Source organism: Aquarana catesbeiana, linkage group LG05, assembly GCF_042186555.1.
Source record: "Aquarana catesbeiana isolate 2022-GZ linkage group LG05, ASM4218655v1, whole genome shotgun sequence".
Lineage (NCBI taxonomy): Eukaryota > Metazoa > Chordata > Amphibia > Anura > Ranidae > Aquarana > Aquarana catesbeiana.
In genome coordinates, this window is record NC_133328.1 from 38,238,879 (window position 1) to 38,257,203 (window position 18,325).

The 18,325-nt window shown below is 41.8% G+C and overlaps 1 protein-coding gene across 2 annotated transcripts in view; it reads right to left on the reverse strand.

Moving 5' to 3' along the window:
- Positions 1-4,781: 4,781 nt before the first annotated feature.
- HEPACAM2 (HEPACAM family member 2) overlaps positions 4,782-18,325 on the reverse strand; it is a 173,362-nt gene continuing 159,818 nt past the window's right edge. For both annotated transcript variants that reach the window (XM_073629605.1, XM_073629606.1), the window contains one exon: positions 4,782-9,712. In XM_073629605.1, coding sequence (XP_073485706.1) covers positions 9,709-9,712 — 4 coding nt within the window. In that variant the 3' untranslated portion in view covers positions 4,782-9,708. The remainder of the gene's footprint in view (positions 9,713-18,325) is intronic.

Sequence of the window (18,325 nt, forward strand, 5' to 3'; positions counted from 1 at the left end):
CGACACCGGGTCCTTATGCACTTTAGGAAGTGCATAGAACGTCGCCACCCTGGGAGACCGAACATTCAGGTATTCATAGGTGTCCTTGTTAATTAACCCTCTTAAAAAGGCATCTCCGATGATGTCAAGGAATTGATTCCTGAAAGATACAATATATGATGGAGGTATTTTTCGATACCAATCTTTATTAGATAGGATCTTTAAACACATAGTTTCATAAAGAGATCTAGTCAGGATGACTATATTGCCGCCTTTATTGGCGGGTTTGACGATGACATCAGGGTGATTGTGTATTTTGGAAATGGCTTGGCGTTGTGTTGAGGTTAAATAGTTTTTTCTAAAAGGTATGTCCATGTGTTTAACGTCGCTCACAACATTCTGTAAGAACGTCCAAATCTGGGGATTTTGGGATAAATCGGGAAATTGTCGAGATTTAGGTTTAAATCTGTTGACTGTGGGTGTAGAAGAAGTCAAAGGTGTTGATGTGAAAGTATCATTAAGATGGGTATCATCGTTTTCCTCTAAAAGGAGCATTAGATCACAAAGTGCTCGAAAGTCATCCATCTTAAAGTGTTTTATGCTCTCAGAAAATTTCCGTTCCTCTTTAGTTCTTATTCGATCTTGGTCAAACAAAAATTTATAAGTGAGGTTGCGAGTGAACATGTAAACGTCTTTAATCGTCTCATATTTGTCAATTTTTTGTGATGGGCAGAAACTTAGCCCAAGTTTTAATACATTTAAGTCTTGTTCAGAGAAGTGATAGGGAGTGAGATTTAGGACATCTAGTCCTAAGTGTGGGGTGGCAGTATCCCTGGCATGGGAAAATTTAGGGTAGGTGTTACATTTGAAATGATGTAAGAGAGAATTTAACTGTTTGTAGTGATGATTGATTAGGGCATATATAGGGGAGAGTTTGCTTCCTCTTTAACTACTTGCCACCTACGCTATAGCCGAAAGACGGCTGCAATGCGGGCCTTAATTGCCTGGAGCCTGGAGGGCGTCCATGGACGTCCTACCGAGCAAGTGCTGTTTGCGGGTTGCACGCGGCGCTCTCTGTTCTCACCGAGTCTATGACACTCGGCTGATCACAGATCAGAGTAAGGGGTCGATCCCGGCCTTTTACCATGTGATCAGCTGTCAGGCAATGACGGCTGATCACGTGATCCAAACAGAAGCTCGGCAATCGGTATTTTTTTTTTCCTTACGGCTTCTGTCCCTCGATCAGAAAGCCGCGGCTGTGCCCACCAGTGTCACCTACCAGTGCCCACAGTGCCACCTATCAATTCCCACCAGTGCTGCCAATCAATACCCATAAGTGTCTAATAATCAGTGCCACAGATCAGTGCTGCCTATCAGTGTCACCTACCAGTACCTATCAGTGCCCATCAGTGCCACCCATAAGTGATCATCAGTGCCCATCAGTGCCACCTATCAGTGCCCATCAGTGCCAACCATCAGTGCCACCTATCAGTGCCGCCACATTAGTGCTTATCAGTGCCCATTAGTGCCGCCTTATCAGTGCCCATCAGGGCCGCCTATCAGTGCCCATAAGTGCAGCCTATCAGTGCCCATCAGTGCCCATCAGTGAAGGAGAAAAATTTCCTGTTTTCAAAATTGTATAACAAACTATGAAACAGTTTTGTTTTGTTTTCAAAATTTCGGTCCCTTTTTGTTTTATTTAGCAAAAAATAAAAAACCCAGCAGCAATTAAATGCCACTAAAAGAAAGCTCTGTCTGAGTGAAAAAAATTCTAAAAATTTCATTTGGGTTATAAACTGCAGCATGACCGCGCAATTGTCATTCAAAGAGTGACAGCGCTGAAAGCTGAAAATTGGTCTGGGCAGGAGGGGGGTTTAAGTGCCCGGTAAGCAAGTGGTTAACAGTACAAAAAATGTAGAGACAGAAGTAAGACAATATCAGATGTATTTTATTATTCCAAAAAGTAAACAAATATCAGTACATAAGCAAACATACAATAAATTCTCATTATAGATTCATCATATTTCCAAGGCTCGGATCCTGAGTACAACCCATTCTTACATTTTATTCTCTTTTTTTTATTTAAAGCTTCTTTAGGTGGGTGTCGGGGTGTGATTTAAAGCGCACCCTCACTTTGTTTCCTTTTAGCACACTGAGGCTCTTCTAAACACTTTTCTCATGGAAGGAGAAAAGCAGCTTAGCAAACGCATTTAGACTCGTCAATCGCTTGGTCGTTCATTCATTTCATTGGCCAGAATATTAATTTATTCTGCCCATGGAAATGAATCCACATTCAAGCACTATATGTGCCCAGCGCTTAGGCACATTGAGATGTGTTTTGGTGTTTTATTCAGTAGAAAAAAAAAACACTCCACTCTTGATCGCACAAGTAACGTTATTTTTCTGCCTCTGAACTCCTGTAAATACCGATGTGTGAATGGACTCGTAGGCTAACATGGAAGACCGTTTAGAGGCAGAAAAAAAAACCTCAAACTCCTCATTTTTGAGCTCAAGTGTGTGTGAGGCCTTACTTTATCTGTTGAAAATGTTATCAATATGTGCAGAAAAATGTATAGTAATACCGGCCAGGACTGAAAATGCAGAACCATCTACAATCATATTTAATTGTGTTTTCGAGAGTTCAGGGGACTAAAAATCCAAAGCTGGCCATACTCTGATTGTACAGATTTAGCAAAACATTTATATATATCAGGGGTCTCAAACTTTTCAAACAAAGGGCCAGTTTACTATCCTTCAGACTTTAGGGGGACTGGATTGTGGCCAGTGGGGGGTAGAAAATGTCCTCGCATCAGCATCAATGAGAAAAAACATGTCCTCAGGGGTGGTCATTAGGAGAAGGAGTAGTACCCCATCATTGGTGTAAGTGGGGAGAATAGTACCCCATCATTGGTGTAAGTGGGGAGAATAGTACCCCATCTTTGGTGTCAGTGGGGAGAATAGTACCCCATCATTGGTGTCATAGGAAGGAATAGTGCCCCATTGCTGCTGTCAGCGGGGGGAATAGTGCCCCATCATTGGTGTCGGTGGAGGGAAATTTCCCCTATCATTGGTGTCAGTGTGAGGAATAGTGCCCCATCATTGGTGAAAGTGGGGGGAATAATACCTCATCATTGGTGTCAGATGAAGGAATAGTGCCCCATCATTGGTGTTAGTAGGAGGAATAGTGCCACATCATTGGTGTCAGTGGAGGGAAAAGTGCCCAATCATTGGTGTCAGTGGGGGGAATAGTACCCCATCATTGGTGTCAGTAGGAGGAACAGTACCCCATCATTGGTATCTGTGGGAGAAATAGTACCCCATCATTGGTGAAAGTGGAGGGAATAGTACCCCATCATTGGTGAAAGTGGGGGGAATAGTGCCCCATCATTGGTGTCAGTAGGAGGAATAGTGCCCCATCATTAGTGTCAGTGGAGAGAATAGTGCCCCATCATTAGTGTCAGTGGGAGGAATAGTGCCCCATCATTGGTGTCAGTGGGAGGAATTGTTCCCTAGTGATGGTGTCGGTAGAAGGAATAGTGCCTCATATCATTGGGAGGAAAAGTGCCCCAAGGGCCGGATAAGGGCAAGCAAAGGGTCACATCCGGCCCTTGGGCTGCAGTTTGGAGACCCCGTTATATACAATATATTATTTTACCCTCCTTTAATATAAACATATAATAAGAGGACAGACCTAAACAATTCATTCAATATGTATCCAGTCAGACAGGCTCTTGTACAACATAGTTGATGGTACATAAAGAAGTTGTACAGTTGGATTGTACAATGTATGATTCCTTTTAGATATACCAAAACTATGTAATATAAGGACAAACCAAAACAATCTATTTAACTAGGATCCAATCAGGCAGGCCCTTGCACTACATAGTGGATGATACATCTAAAGGGGATTGTACAATCAGATTGTATAGTGTATGGCCAGCTTTAATCTTGCTCCAGTGTTGAGAGCTGCCTCATCCTCAACCATCATCTGCACTGAGACTACCCATAAGAGCGATCAGCCAATGGCAAGGTGCAGGAGGGTGCAGGACAGCTTTCAACACCGCCATGACGTGTCAACGTTTGATTATTCACCTGGCCCTGGATTAGGTGTTCCTGTGGCAATCATAGAGGCATTTTACAGTACGCAATGCACCTGCGTTTTAGTCTTCTGGCAGGTTTAGAACATTTTGTCTCCTGATAGGTGAACTTTATAAAATACACAATTGAGGAAGGTCTTATACTAGGGGAACCATTGTGGATATTTACTTGTGAGATAAATGGTTGGACCAAAAGGGAGATGCTAAGATGCCAGAATTGTGTGCAATCAATATCTTTACTAGACCGAAATCTTTCTATTAATATAGGTATGAAAATATGGTAAGGCAACCTTTGTGAAAACTGTATACAATGTAACGATCTGTTTAGTATTTGGAACCCTTTGAGCTGTACTGAGCACTGTAGGCATCAGTTACTTAGTGGTCTACGGTACTTGTCCCATCATTCATCTCAAAAAGCCAGAGACTTCAGGAAGGTATCAGTAGAGCTAAGGAGGGGGATACATATACAGCTGTGAAGGTAATGAAGGTGTGATGGAATGGGGGGGCTCTTATCTCAGGGGTCAGTAGTGTGCCAATGAGATTCAGATTTAAAAAGTGAGGATCACAAGTAATAACCAGCATACTGAAGAAGAACTTAGTGAAAAGGGAGTGCTTGCTAAAGAATGAGAAAATGGGGCTGATTTTCTAAAGTGAATTAAACCGTTCACTTGGCGAGGGAATTTTTCCCAGACCTTAGTGAATGAGGTGAAGCATGGCTGACGTCCATCATCCAATCACATGCAAGCCAAAATGCTGTTATTTTATTTACATTGCACACGATTGGCTATTTTTTTTTTTTTTTTTTGCAAAAGTGAAATTCCATTTGCAAAGTGCTACTTCCCTCGGAAAGTTAATTGCTTTTAGTAAATCTACCCAAATATGTCGGATGTGTTAAAAATTAAGAAACTCCACTTTTTTTGAGGAAAAAAAAATAATCTCTGGGTGATCAATTTAAATTGCAAGGTTTTAACAAACTTTGTTGCAGATTTCTACATTTTTCTGCTCTGAAGAAAAAGCTGTTTTTTCTTCTATGTCTTTTGGTTACTGATTCGGAATGGGAGTGATTTTTTCATTATTAATCAGCTGATGCACTTGCAGTGCCCTAATGAGGAAAGCTGCAACATCTGCATCTGTTTAAGTGATGAAAGCGTTTGTTAACCCAACAAAAATTAAAAAAAATAATGGATCCTGCTCCTTTAAAGCATGTTATATGACACAGTGCTTGTGCTTTGTCATTTGGCCCCCTGTAACACCTAAAAACATGGCTGATCCTGCCAGTTTCTGCCCTCCCCTATGTAAACTGACCACGGTATATCATGGCTGCTGAGCCCTGACACAGTGGTCAGTTTACGTGCCTCTATCATCCGCAGCTCTGCTATCTGTCTCCTCTGTGCTCCTGTGTCCTCCTCCCCCCTCCTGCTGCTGTTTGCATAACTGTAACATGTATGTACCATCAGTGCTGTCTACTATTGTAGTGCCCCCTCCCGTGTGATTTTTTTTAAAAAATTCAGTAAATACCTCATTTAAGAGCGGTGATCTGCAATCACATGACCAGCTGGCTTTCTGCTCCTCTCCTCCTCCCCTCCCGACTGATGTCAGCAGGGGAATCTCGGCCACACCCACTGCATCTGTCAGAGGAGGAAAGGAGAAAGCTGGCCGGTCACGTGATCACAGATCTCGGCTCTGAGATTAGGTATTTTTTTTTTATTTAACAGGAGGACATTACAGAAGGAGACAACGCTGATGGTGCATACCTGTTAGAGTGGCTTAACAACCACATTAACTCTTCAGGACAATCTCACCAAAAATAAATTTTCTGTTGCATCGGATGCCTAAAATCTGCAGACTTCTATGAAAATCAGAGAGCCAATCACACAAGCAGGAAATTACATTTCTAGGGTTGTTCCGTACACCAACTGTGTACAGAATGCCTCCAGGTTGCCCTATTGCATTGGATTTTACAGAAAATCATAGCACTGCAGATTGGAAAGGTATTTTTTTTAATAACATTAAATTACAATATGGCTTGTGTCACAATTATATATGCTATATTTTTTTCCCCATGAAAGTGGAGTTGTCCTTTAATGTGTTAGAATCTCTGTCAGCCTTTATGTTGTCTCTGTGCCTGTTGGGGAGATAATCTCCCTGTTTGGGCACCAGGAAAAAAAAGTGAGCAAAATCTTTTAAATTCAAGCATGTTTTTTCAGTACACTGATGGCAGAAGAGGCACAGGATGGGTTTATTAAAGGGCAGAGATGCAGAATGAACAAGGGGTTGTGGTTTCAGTGTTGGCTGCAGCTTCCCCATAACAATGTCCATAAATTGGGCTCCAGCCAGGGGAGGAGCTACAGCCAGCACAAACATAATATAAACATAAATATCCTTTCATTAACAAACCACTGCATGGATCTGAACAGGATCAAATACTATGTGCACTGGGATCCTTAAAGGATTTAAAAATGATTTTCAACTTTTTGTGATCCCTTTTCTTAAGTCCTCCACTCAGAAAACTAGCAGGACATTTTGGCTGGAATTACAATGCTAAGCTCAGACAAGCTCCCAAAACATAAAATTGTGTATTAGTAAATGCATGCATGAATTAAAAAAGCTATTGTTGCCTGAAGATGTAGAACGTACCATTCCCCCGAAATGTAAATAAATATGTGCATATCGCTCTTTATATAAGTGGAGATCCAGCTCCATTTTTTTAGAGTCTCTCAGGGATAATATATATTATATATATATTTTATTAATGCATTGATAGGCTCATTTATAAATATGTGTGATTTTGCCTTATGCTGGAGAAAAACAGTTTGAATTTAACTTTCAGTTTGATGAATTTGGACTTTTTTTTACCTAGCTAATGCTATGACTATGCCACTAATTGAAAGAGACCTACATTGTGCCTTTCATCCATGTCCACATTAATTGGTCAATCAAGATCTTAAAACTCAGCTGCTAAGAGGTGTGGCTGTTACTCAGCTCTTCAGCACAAAGCACTAGTCTTTGTGACGAAACATCTGTTAAGGGCTGTGCCTGTTACTCAGCTCTGCAAGGGCAGAACTCTATTGTTTGAAGGCAAGAAGCAGCATTTCACTGATAGAAAATATTTTTTAAAGTATGTCCAAATGAAAAATAACAAATCAAAATGTGTGGATGTAGATCTATGAAGGGATAACAAGCAGTGGAACTTTAATTGGTCTTTAAACTCTTAGATGAGTAGTGTTTATATCAGCAGGCAAGCCAAAATAAGGCTCAGTCTGTGACTCAAAGTGTGTGGGGTGCTTTATAGGTTTGACTTATGGTTGAGTGGAGCTGATTTCAATCACATGCTCCTAAAGGCCATCTTATATTACCTACATATTTTTTAGGCTTAAGGTGTATCCAGAGTCAAAACCTTTTTTTCATTTTGGATAGAGTAGAAACGAGTTTAAAACTCTTCATATAATTATATATTTTTTGCTGTCTGTGTACTATTGGAGAAATTTCTCTTCACTTCCTGTCTTAGAGACAAAACAAGAAAATCTCCCAAAAAGTCTTTCTAGAACAGGGGTCCCCATTGGAAGATTTCCCCTTATCACTTGTTCTGGGGACAACTCTAAAATTTTAGAGTTTTTCTTCTTTTTTTTTTTTTTTTGATGACAATGGTTACCAGTACAAATAGAGGGGTGAAGCTCCCCAATGAGGACACAGAAAGCAACAAAGACTAGACAGAAGGTCTAACCAGCCTTCTCCACTCTATACTATAAAACTATAAAAAAAGGGTTTTCCCTGGATCATTGGTCTCCAAACTTCATAATCAAAGGGCCAGTTTGCTTGCTGTCCTTCAGACTTTGGGAGGGTGGGGGATGTTGTGGCTAATGGGAAACTGCCTTGGAGTCAGTCAGTGGGAGTAAACAATGCCTCAGGCTTGGTGGTCAGTGGGAGTAAAAAAAATTACAACGCCCTGTGGTCAGTAGGAGTCGGAATAGGGCCCCCGTTAATTGATATAAGCCTGAGGAATAGTTACCCTTTGTTGGTATCAGTGTAGTGCCCCATTGGTAGTATCAGCGGGAGTAATCGTGCCCCATTACTGGTGTCAGTGGGAAGAATAACGCCCCCACTGTTGGTGTCAGAGAAAGGAATGATGTCTCATTGTTGGTATAGTTGGAGAAATAGTACTTCCTATCAATGGGAGGAATAGTCCCCCAAGGGGCGGATAAAGACAAGTAAAGGACCACAGTTTGGAGACCATTGGCCTAAAGATACACTTTAAGTCCATACACTTTGTATCAAACAATGAGGGGAATTTACTGGAGCAGTCTGAATCTGGAGTGGTGGTGCATGACAACCAATCATCTACTATCTTTCATTTTCAAAGCAGAACTAACTCTTCCTAGTCTTTACAGCCAAGAAATCTACCATCTTAGCCTCTGTTTCATCTGCAGTTGACACCAGACATCTGATGGCTTGACAGTCTGGTTGAGGGCACAAGCAACCATCACAGTTATGATTCCAGGCATGCAGTTTTGGGAAAGTGGAACTAAACCCGTCAATTTATCAGTTTCAAAAAAACAGTTATGTTCCCTGCATGCTGGGAATGCTGTCACATTTGCTTGGGCTTTCAACCAATCTGTCAAACCATCAAATGGCTAGAGTCATAACTGTTTACTTGTGCAGAACCATGGCAGTTGGAGATCAAACAGAGGCTAAAGGCCCGTATAAGAAGATTGGAAGAAAAATATTGTATGACGAACAATCGGCCGATTATCTGATCGTTAGTATAGGGCTTTCCACAGCCAATTCCGAAGTTTTGGATGACAAAACCTAAAGGTGCGTGCTAGAAAATTTTTATCGTAAGTGAACACAATGTCCAATCTTCGTTTGGTTAGTACAGTTTTCATCGAAAAATAAAACGAAAGAATACATTACAAAACAATTCAACACATTTTCGATATGAGACTAGCATGCAAAAAAGGAAAAACAGATGATTATTCGTCCTATAATATCATCGTGTGTGCCAGCCTTAAGATGGCAGCTTCCTTGGCTGAAAAGGACAGGAGGGTTTAGTTTCACTTTAAATCAATGGATTTAGTTCCATTTTGACTGACCAAGCTGAAAATAGAAGCTGATTGGTTGCCGTGCACAGCTGCTCCCGTATTAATAAATTCCCTCCATTGTGTAGTTTCTCATTACAGGTTTATAGAGAAAAAAGTCATAACATAATGAAACAAAAAGCAATTCCCTGCTGCCCTAAAAATATTACCACCTTAGCTGTGGGCCTATGTGGCCCTTCCTCCGATCCGGGCCTGGTGGCTTCCTCTGACCCCGATGACAGCGGGAGTCCATTCCTTGTACAAAGTATACATGCAGCAATAAATCACATTGGCGGTATCTTACAAAAAGCTGTACAGACGTGGCAGCACAGATCAGAACACATCGATGTATAACAGCGGAGGTGGAGGGGGGGCTTTTCCTGGTATCAGCCGCCAATCCAAAGTACTTATTGGACAACGCAGTCTCCGCTGAGACACATCTGCAATGTCATTGTCAGTTACTGGAAGCAGACTGAGGTATGTCACCAATATGGCCGTCTTTTTTTACAACGATACAATGTATTGCACCACGTTCACTGCACGGTACATGTCCTCATTCACCTGCAAAAAAAAAGAAAATACAGTGAGAAGGACAATCCTAATACCGGACCTTAGTTATCAAAACTTCTGCACAAAGGACTGTCTGTGTATCATCAGTGTCTGTGAAAAGGAGAGGTCTTGATGCCAGCAAAAATGAATTAGACTCTCCCTTTCACTCTTCAGATGGATTATTTTTTTTTTAATGATGTCCAGATTACTTTTGACTCTTCTGATACAAGCTTATCATGAAAGGAAGAAGCTTTTTGCCATTGGAAATGCAGACCCTCGATGATGCCTTAAAGCAGGGGTCTCCAAACTTTTTAAACGAAGGGCCTGTTTACTGTTCTTTAGACTTTAGGGGGGGGGGGGGGGGGCAGACTGTAGCCAGATGGAGTAGACAATGTCTCGGATTTGATGGTCAATGGGATTTAGAAAATTACATAGTGCTTGTGGTCAGAAAGAGGAGGAATCGTGCCCCATCATTGCGGTCAGTGAGGGGAATAGTGCCCCATCAATGGTGTCAGTGGGAGGAATAGTTCTCCGTCATTGGTGTCAGTGGGAGGAATAGTTCTCCATCATTGGTGTCAGTGGGAGGAATAGTTCTCCATCATTGGTGTCAGTGGGAGGAATAGTTCTCCATCAATGGTGTCAGTGGGAGGAATAGTGCTCCATCCTTGGTGTCAGTGGGAGGAATATTGCCCCATCATTGGTGTCAGTGGGAGGAATATTGCCCCATCATTGGTGTCAGTGGGAGGAATATTGCCCCATCATTGGTGTCAGTGGGAGGAATATTGCCCCATCATTGGTGTCAGTGGGAGGAATAGTTCTCCATCATTGGTGTTAGTGGGAGGAATAGTGCTCCATCATTGGTGTCAGTGGGAGGAATAGTGCTCCATCATTGGTGTCAGTGAGGGGATTAGTGCTCCATCATTGGTGTCAGTGGGAGGAATAGTTCTCCATCATTGGTGTTAGTGGGAGGAATAGTGCTCCATCCTTGGTGTCAGTGGGAGGAATATTGCCCCATCATTGGTGTCAGTGGGAGGAATATTGCCCCATCATTGGTGTCAGTGGGAGGAATAGTTCTCCATCATTGGTGTTAGTGGGAGGAATAGTGCTCCATCATTGGTGTCAGTGGGAGGAATAGTGCTCCATCATTGGTGTCAGTGGGAGGAATAGTGCTCCATCATTGGTGTCAGTGGGAGGAATATTGCCCCATCATTGGTGTCAGTGGGAGGAATAGTTCTCCATCATTGGTGTCAGTGAGGGGAATAGTGCCCCATCATTGGTGTCAGCCTGCACTGCCACTCAGCCTGGAGTAATCACAAATAGCGAGTGTCTCCCGCTGTGTCATGCAGCTGCAGTCTTAACTGTTCGGTGGCCATCCACTGTAACAAAGCCCCGCCTCCTCATCCATGATAGGTGGAACACTGACTCAATTTCCCAGCATTGTATCAGTGTTCAGTTGATTGTCTATCATGGATGAGGAGGTGAGGCTTTGTTACAGTGGACGTCCGCCGAACAGTTAGGACTGCAGCTGCAGATGGGCACTGATGAGAATACAGATGGGCACAGTGAGGCTGCATTGTTGGCACAGTGAGGCTGCAGATGAGCACTAATGAGGCTGCAAATGGGCGCAGTGAGGGTGCATTGTTTGTGAGTGTGACACAACATTATCTTTTAAAGTATTATTATTATTTATTTATTTATTTTTATATATTTTATGGCATTGGATTATTAATTATCTTTAAAGTATTATTTATTATAGTATTTTATTATGAATTGGGGGGGGGGGGGTGTCGACACGGAGCGTGACCTCCCTGAAATGAGTTTTTGTAGGTTGGGATGTCTGCGGACTGGTACTTAGGTTCCATGCCCTGGATGAGCCCACGTCACCTGCCAGAGGCCACTGTAACAGGCGCAAACTGATGATACAACTCCTGCTCATGCACACAGGGGTTACATCGTCCCTGCATGTGCTGTACAGCAGGGATCCCCAACCCCCGGGCCGTGGACCGGTAGAGGTCCGTGGTCAGTTGATGATAGGGTTGCACATCATCCCTTTAATGCAGGACACACATTAATTACACAGGTTCTGTGGCTGATTAAGGTGGTAATTAAACTCACTTGGTGTCTTATCTGCATTAAATCAGCCTCAGAACCTGTGTAATTCATATGTGTCCTGGCAACCCTAGTTGATGACCGTGCCCCACAGCAGGAGGTGAGTGGCGACTGCAGTCTCGACAGGGCTATTACAACCGCGGTCACCTCCTGCTGTGATCCCATGCCTGAGTGTCCTCTCCCAGGTTCTCCCACCCCCTTCCCTGTTGGATGACATTGTCGGCGGGGCAGGAAAGCTGGGAGAGAACAAACAGGCTGAATTCTGCCTCTGCCCAGCCAAAGGTAGGACTGTGCAGGGGGGGGGGGGCAGAGAGTGAAAGGGGGCACTGTGATTAGTGAGAAAAGGGGGAGTTGCCCTTTAAAGTGCAGTCCCCTTGATATCATAGTGTCCCTTTACAATGCAGTCCCTTCACATCACAGCCCCCCCTTTAAAGTGCAGTCTACATCACATTATTGTAAAGGGGAATGCATTGTAAAAGGGGGCTGTGATGTAAAGGGGACTGCACTGCACTATAAAGGGGGCACTATGTAAAAGGGCGCTGTGATGTAAAGGGGACTGCACTGCACTGTAAAGGGGGCACTATGTAAAAGGGCGCTGTGATGTAAAGGGGACTGCACTGCACTGTAAAGGGGGCACTATGTAAAAGGGCGCTGTGATGTGAAGGAGAACTGAGGACACTGTAGGACTGCTTTAAAGGGGGAACTGTGATATAAAAGGGGACTGCGGACACTGATTAAAAGGGGGGACTGTGCTGTAAAGGAGTGTTGTTGTCTAAAGGGGGGGCTGAGGACTGATGCTGTGAATATCCCATCAACAACAATCGTCTCCCCCCAGTCCATGAAAAAATTGGCTCTCACATAACCGGTCCTTGGTGCAAAAAAAGGTTGTGGACCGCAGCTGTACGGTGTACACAGAAAAGAGAAAATTGCGAAGGGAAAGAGGAAAAAGTTTTTTGGCAGAAGAGACTTTGCATGTCTCTTCTGCCAAGGATCTGTACCTCCCAGCATTTTTTTATTTTTAGAGTTTAATTCTGCTTTAATATTTGAAACGGCAGAATTAATTGGGCATATTATTTGGCCTATAATCTTCCAGGCACCCTGTAATTGCAGCAGACAGGTCATTGTATGGGACACATGAAGTCTTTGTTCAGCAGCTCCTGTGAATACATATTACAAGACACCTGATCTGTTCTTTAACTGCTGATTATACAAGGATTCCGTATTTGCTCTGCACCACTAAGCTGGGAAGTATTTGCTCAGCTACAGCAAACAGAGCTTGGTGATTGTAACAATGTTATTTGCAGCGAGTAAATAAATATTTTATAGCCGACATCCTGGACAAGAAAAACATAGCAAGGAGCTCTGGGAGTATAATTTATGTACAAGCAAGCTTCTTTAAAAAGTATCTAAACTCAAGGACAAAAATGTAATACACTGTATGTAGTTTACTAATCCTTAGGTGTGGTGGCTGCATTTGTTTTCTTTTTCCAGCCTCTTTCTCCTAAATTTTCACCTGGTGATCCCGCCAGTAACACACTTATGCCACACGATCGGATTTTCCAACAACAAATGTTCGATTGGAGCCTGTTGTCGGAAATTCCGACCGTGTGTAGGTTCCATCGGACATTTTCCGTCGGAATTTTCGATAAACAAAATTTGAGATCTGGATCTCAAATTTTCCGACAACAAGCTCCACGCATGCTCGGAATCAAGCAGAAGAGCCGCACTGGCTATTGAACTTCATTTTTCTCGGCTTGTCGTACGTGTTGTACGTCATCGCATTCTTGACGTTCGGAATTTCAGACAAGATTTGTGTGACCGTGTGTATGCAAGACAAGTTTGAGCCAACATCCGTCGGAAAAAAAACATGGATTTTGTTGTCGGAATGTGCGATCGTGTGTACGGGGCATTAATGTCCTAGGGTGACAACGCTTACTTGCTGTACCATATCTATGAACTAGTACAGTTGTCACCCTAGGTTAAGAATTGTGCTAGGACTACAGAACAACTCCCTCTCTCCTCATCACCATAAGCCTTAATGTATACGAGATGTTTTTACAACCTCTCCTGAACGATTTAACTTGACATATAGTAACCCACATTTAAAACATCTGTTTTGCCGCGTTTACATGCCGCGTTTTGCCGCGTTTGCGTTTAGAAGTGTTTCTTTTTTTGAAAATAGCCAAAAATGAAAAACGAAAAGCGAGTTACCGCATTTAGGTCTGGACTTTGACTGGGCCATTCTAACACATGAATATGCTTTGATCTAAACCATTCCATTGTAGCTCTGGCTGTATGTTTAGGGTCGTTGTCCTGCTGGAAGGTAAACCCAGTCTCAAGTCTTTTGCAGACTCGTACACATGATCGAAAATGCCGCCAGCAAAACTCAGATGAGACCTTTTGGTCGGAAAATGCGACTGTTTGTATGCTCCATCAGACTTTTGCTGGTGGAATTCCAGCCAGCAAAATATTGAGAGCAGGTTCTCTATTTTTCGGTTGGAAAAAGTTCCTATCTGAAAATGCGATCGTCTGTATGCAATTTCGACGTGCAAAAAATCACGCATGCTCGGAAACAATTCGACGTATGCGCAGAAGCATTGAACTTCATTTTCTCGGCTCGTCGTAGTGTTGTATGTCTCCACATTCTTGACGATCAAAAGTTCAGAGAACTTTTGTGTGACCATGTGTATGCAAGCCAAGCTTGAGCGGAATTCCGTCGGAATAACCATCCAAGATTTTTCCGACGGAAATTCCGCTCGTGTGTACGAGGCATAACAGGTTTTCTTCTAAGATTGCCCTGTAATTGGCTCCATCCATCTTCCCATCAACTCTGACCAGCTTCCCTGTCCCTGCTGAAGAAAAACATCCCCACAACATGATGCTGCCACCACCATGTTTCACAGTGGGGATGGTGTGTTCAGGGTGATGTGCAGTGTTAGCTTTCCACCACACATAGCGTTTTGCTTTTAGGCCAAAAAGTTCAATTTTAGTCTCATCTGACCAGAGCACCTTCTTCTACATGTTTGCTGTGTCCACCACATGGCTTCTCGCAAACCACAAACAGGACTTCTTATGACTTTCTTTCAACAATGACTTTCTTCTTGCCACTCTTCCATAAAGTCCAGATTTGTGGAGAACACGACTAATAGTTGTCCTGTGGACAGATTCTCCCACCTGAGCTGTGGATCTCTGCAGCTCCTCCAGAGTTACCATGGACCTCTTGGCTGCTTCTCTGATTAATGCTCTCCTTGTCCGGCCTGTCAGTTTAGGTGGACGGCCATGTCTTTGTAGGTTTGCAGTTGTGCCATACTCTTTCCATTTTCGGATGATGGATTGAACAGTGCTCCGTGAGATGTTTAAAGCTTGGAATATTTTTTTATAACCTAACCCTGCTTTAAACTTCTCCAAAACGTTATCCCTGACCTATCTGGTGTGTTCCTTGGCCTTTATGATGCTGTTTGTTCACTAAGGTTCTCTAACAAACCTCCAGGGGCTTCACAGAACAGCTGTATTAATACTGAGATTAAATTATACACAGGTGGACTCAATTTACTAAGTGACTTCTGAAGGTGATTGGTTCCACTAGATTTTATTTAGGGGTATCAAAGTAAAGGGGGCTAAATGCACACTTTTTGCATATTTATTTGTAAAAAATTGTGAAAACCATTGATCTTGTTCCTTCCAGTTTACAATTATGTGGCACTTTGTGTTGGTCTATCACATAAAACCCCAATAAAATACATTTTTTATTTTTGGTTGTAACATGATATAATGTGGAAAATTTCAAGGGGTATGAATACTTTTTCAAGGCACTGTAGTTAGGTTGTTTGTTAGGTAGTTTGGGGGATGTATTCTGTAGTCCTCATATATCCTGATAATATCATTTCAGATAACACTGCAAAGTGCACAGGACGGCACTGGATTTCTGCCAGGATTATACGATTTGTTGTTTTTTTTTTTGCACTTATCAAACAGGTACAACAAAGTGCTTTCAATGTTATAGTTATCCAACCAAAAGGCAGGAAAGAGGAGAAGTTTACTGTTACATAAAATTTAAGACCTCATTCAGATGACCAAATGAGGGTGGATAGTTACATAATTATTCACGCTGAAAAAAACACCGTCTAGTTCAACCTGTGGACGAAGGGACAATGCGCTATGGGTGCATACAAACTGGCTGATTCGTCGTGGCCAATATATGGCAAGAACAGAGGAGGGGTGGGCAGAGTGGCTGCACACAATGCTGCAGAAGCTGAGATTCAGAGCTTCAGTGTTGGAGCGCCAGAAGTATAGCAGCAGCTGACTCCCAGAGCTCAGTAAAAATTAGACATGTGCACTGACAAAAAATGTGTTTGTTTTTGTTTCATTCTTTTTTTGCTTTTTTCAGAAATTCGAAATTCGGAAATTTAAAAATTTGAAAAAAAGAAAAGAAAATCAGTAAAATTCGAAATAATAACTAACTAATGATAACTAACTATTAAATTATAGGTATTGGAATTTCCTTTCAAATTTGGCTGTTTGTGAACGTAAGGAATACAAAATTATCTGAAGTTACGAATTATCCGAAATAATGAATGCCGCATCTAAACAAATGGAATGGAACAAATTAAAATTAAATAATAATAATAAAAAGGTTTTATTATTATTATTGTTATTTATTATTATTAGATCGTTCCATTCCATTCATTTAGATACGGCATTCGCTATTTCAGATAATTCATAACTTCGGATAAATTCGTACTCGTTACGTTCACTAACGGCCAAATTTGAAAGGAAATTCCAATACCTATAATTTAATAGTTATTACTAGTTATTTATTATTTCAGATTTTCGAATTTTCATTCTTTTGAATTTTCAGATTTTCATTCTTATTTTCGGATTTTCAAATTTCCAAATTTTTGAATTTTCAAATTTCTGAAATTTCGAATTTCAGAATATCCAAAATTTTCGAAATTTCAAATTTCCAAACTTCCGAATTTCTGAAATTTCAAATTTCCGTATTTGAATTTTCGAATTTTTGAATTTTCGAAATTTTTGAATTTCCGAAATTTCCAGTTTCCGAATTTCGAATTTCCAAAATTTCGAATTTCCAAAATTTCAAATTTCTGAAATTTAGAATTTTCCAATTTCCGAAATTCCGAATTCCGAATTTCCGAAATTCTGAATTTCAGAAATTTCAAATTTTCAGAAATTCGAAAATTCGGTAATTCGAAAATTCGAGATTCGGAAATTCGAAATTTCAGATATTGAAAAATTAGGAAATTCGGGAATTTCGGAATTAACTAATTTGTCAAAATTAGTTAATAAACAAATTCGGAACTAAACGAATTGCACATGTCTAGTAAAAATCGTATATTGCCCCGAGGTGGCCTGCACCTCACTGAACCCAAAGTGTAACTAAAGGCAAAACTTTTTTTTTTTTTAATGTTGGACAGAGTGGAGAAAGATTAGAACACCTGTTTTCATTGCCATCTGTGGCCCCCATTATGGATATTCACACTCCAAATTTGTCCTATTTACAATTATCATTGAAAGTGAAAGAAAACCCCACATTTTGGGTTGTCCCCAGAAAAGTAATAGAGTAGAAATCTTTCAATGGGGACACTAGTTTTGGTGACTTGGGCGATCCCAAGGGATTCCCTTAATTTGCAGGGATTTTCTCGCATTTCCTGTTTGGCTATGGGACAGGAAGTGAAAGGAAATCTCCCCAATGGAGCACAGATGCCAAAAAAAAAATCTGACAGGGGTTATAGCCCTTATTTACGCTATCCAAAATGAAAAAAAAAAGTTTAGCCTATAGTTCTACTTTAAAGTGGTTGTAAACCCTTTCAATCCACTTCTTACTACAGGTAAGCCTATAATAAAGGCTTACCTGTAGCTACCCTGGATATCTCCTAGACCCGCACGGTTTAGGAGATATCCCCTATATCAGCATGTGCCGATGTCATCGGCACATGCGTACTGAAGCAACGGCTTGTTCGTGCCGTTGCTTCAGCTGACGCGCCGTTACCATTACATCATCGTGACTCCGAACAATCACAGCGCCAGAGTCCGCGATACCCAGAAATAACTACAGGATCGATGTCGCTAGCCGGACCAGTGTGCAGGGACCGCAGCGGTGGCTTTGATCTTAGGTGAATATTTCATAATGAGCTAGTATGCTATGCATACTAGCTCATTATGCCTTTGTCTTTCTTAAACCAATGCATTTTAGAAAGCGGCTGAATTCCTGGAGTTCAGCTTTAGGGAAACAGACAGTGCGAGGAGCTGTGTGAAATCTACCTACAGTGGATTACACATGTAGCAAGGTACCAGGCCTCCTTTAGTCTAATGGGAACCTCCAGAGCCAAAGGCAGCTGACATCCTTCTATATAAAGTGGGTTACAAGGCATGGTGGGTGTAGTGCAAGATGGATTCACGGGCGCCAGACACTTCTTGATTGCAAAGAGATTTATTTTCTCTTGAACAGAACTGTGGGAGAGAGGGTTAGGTCCAGGGCACCCTTAGGTAGACAGC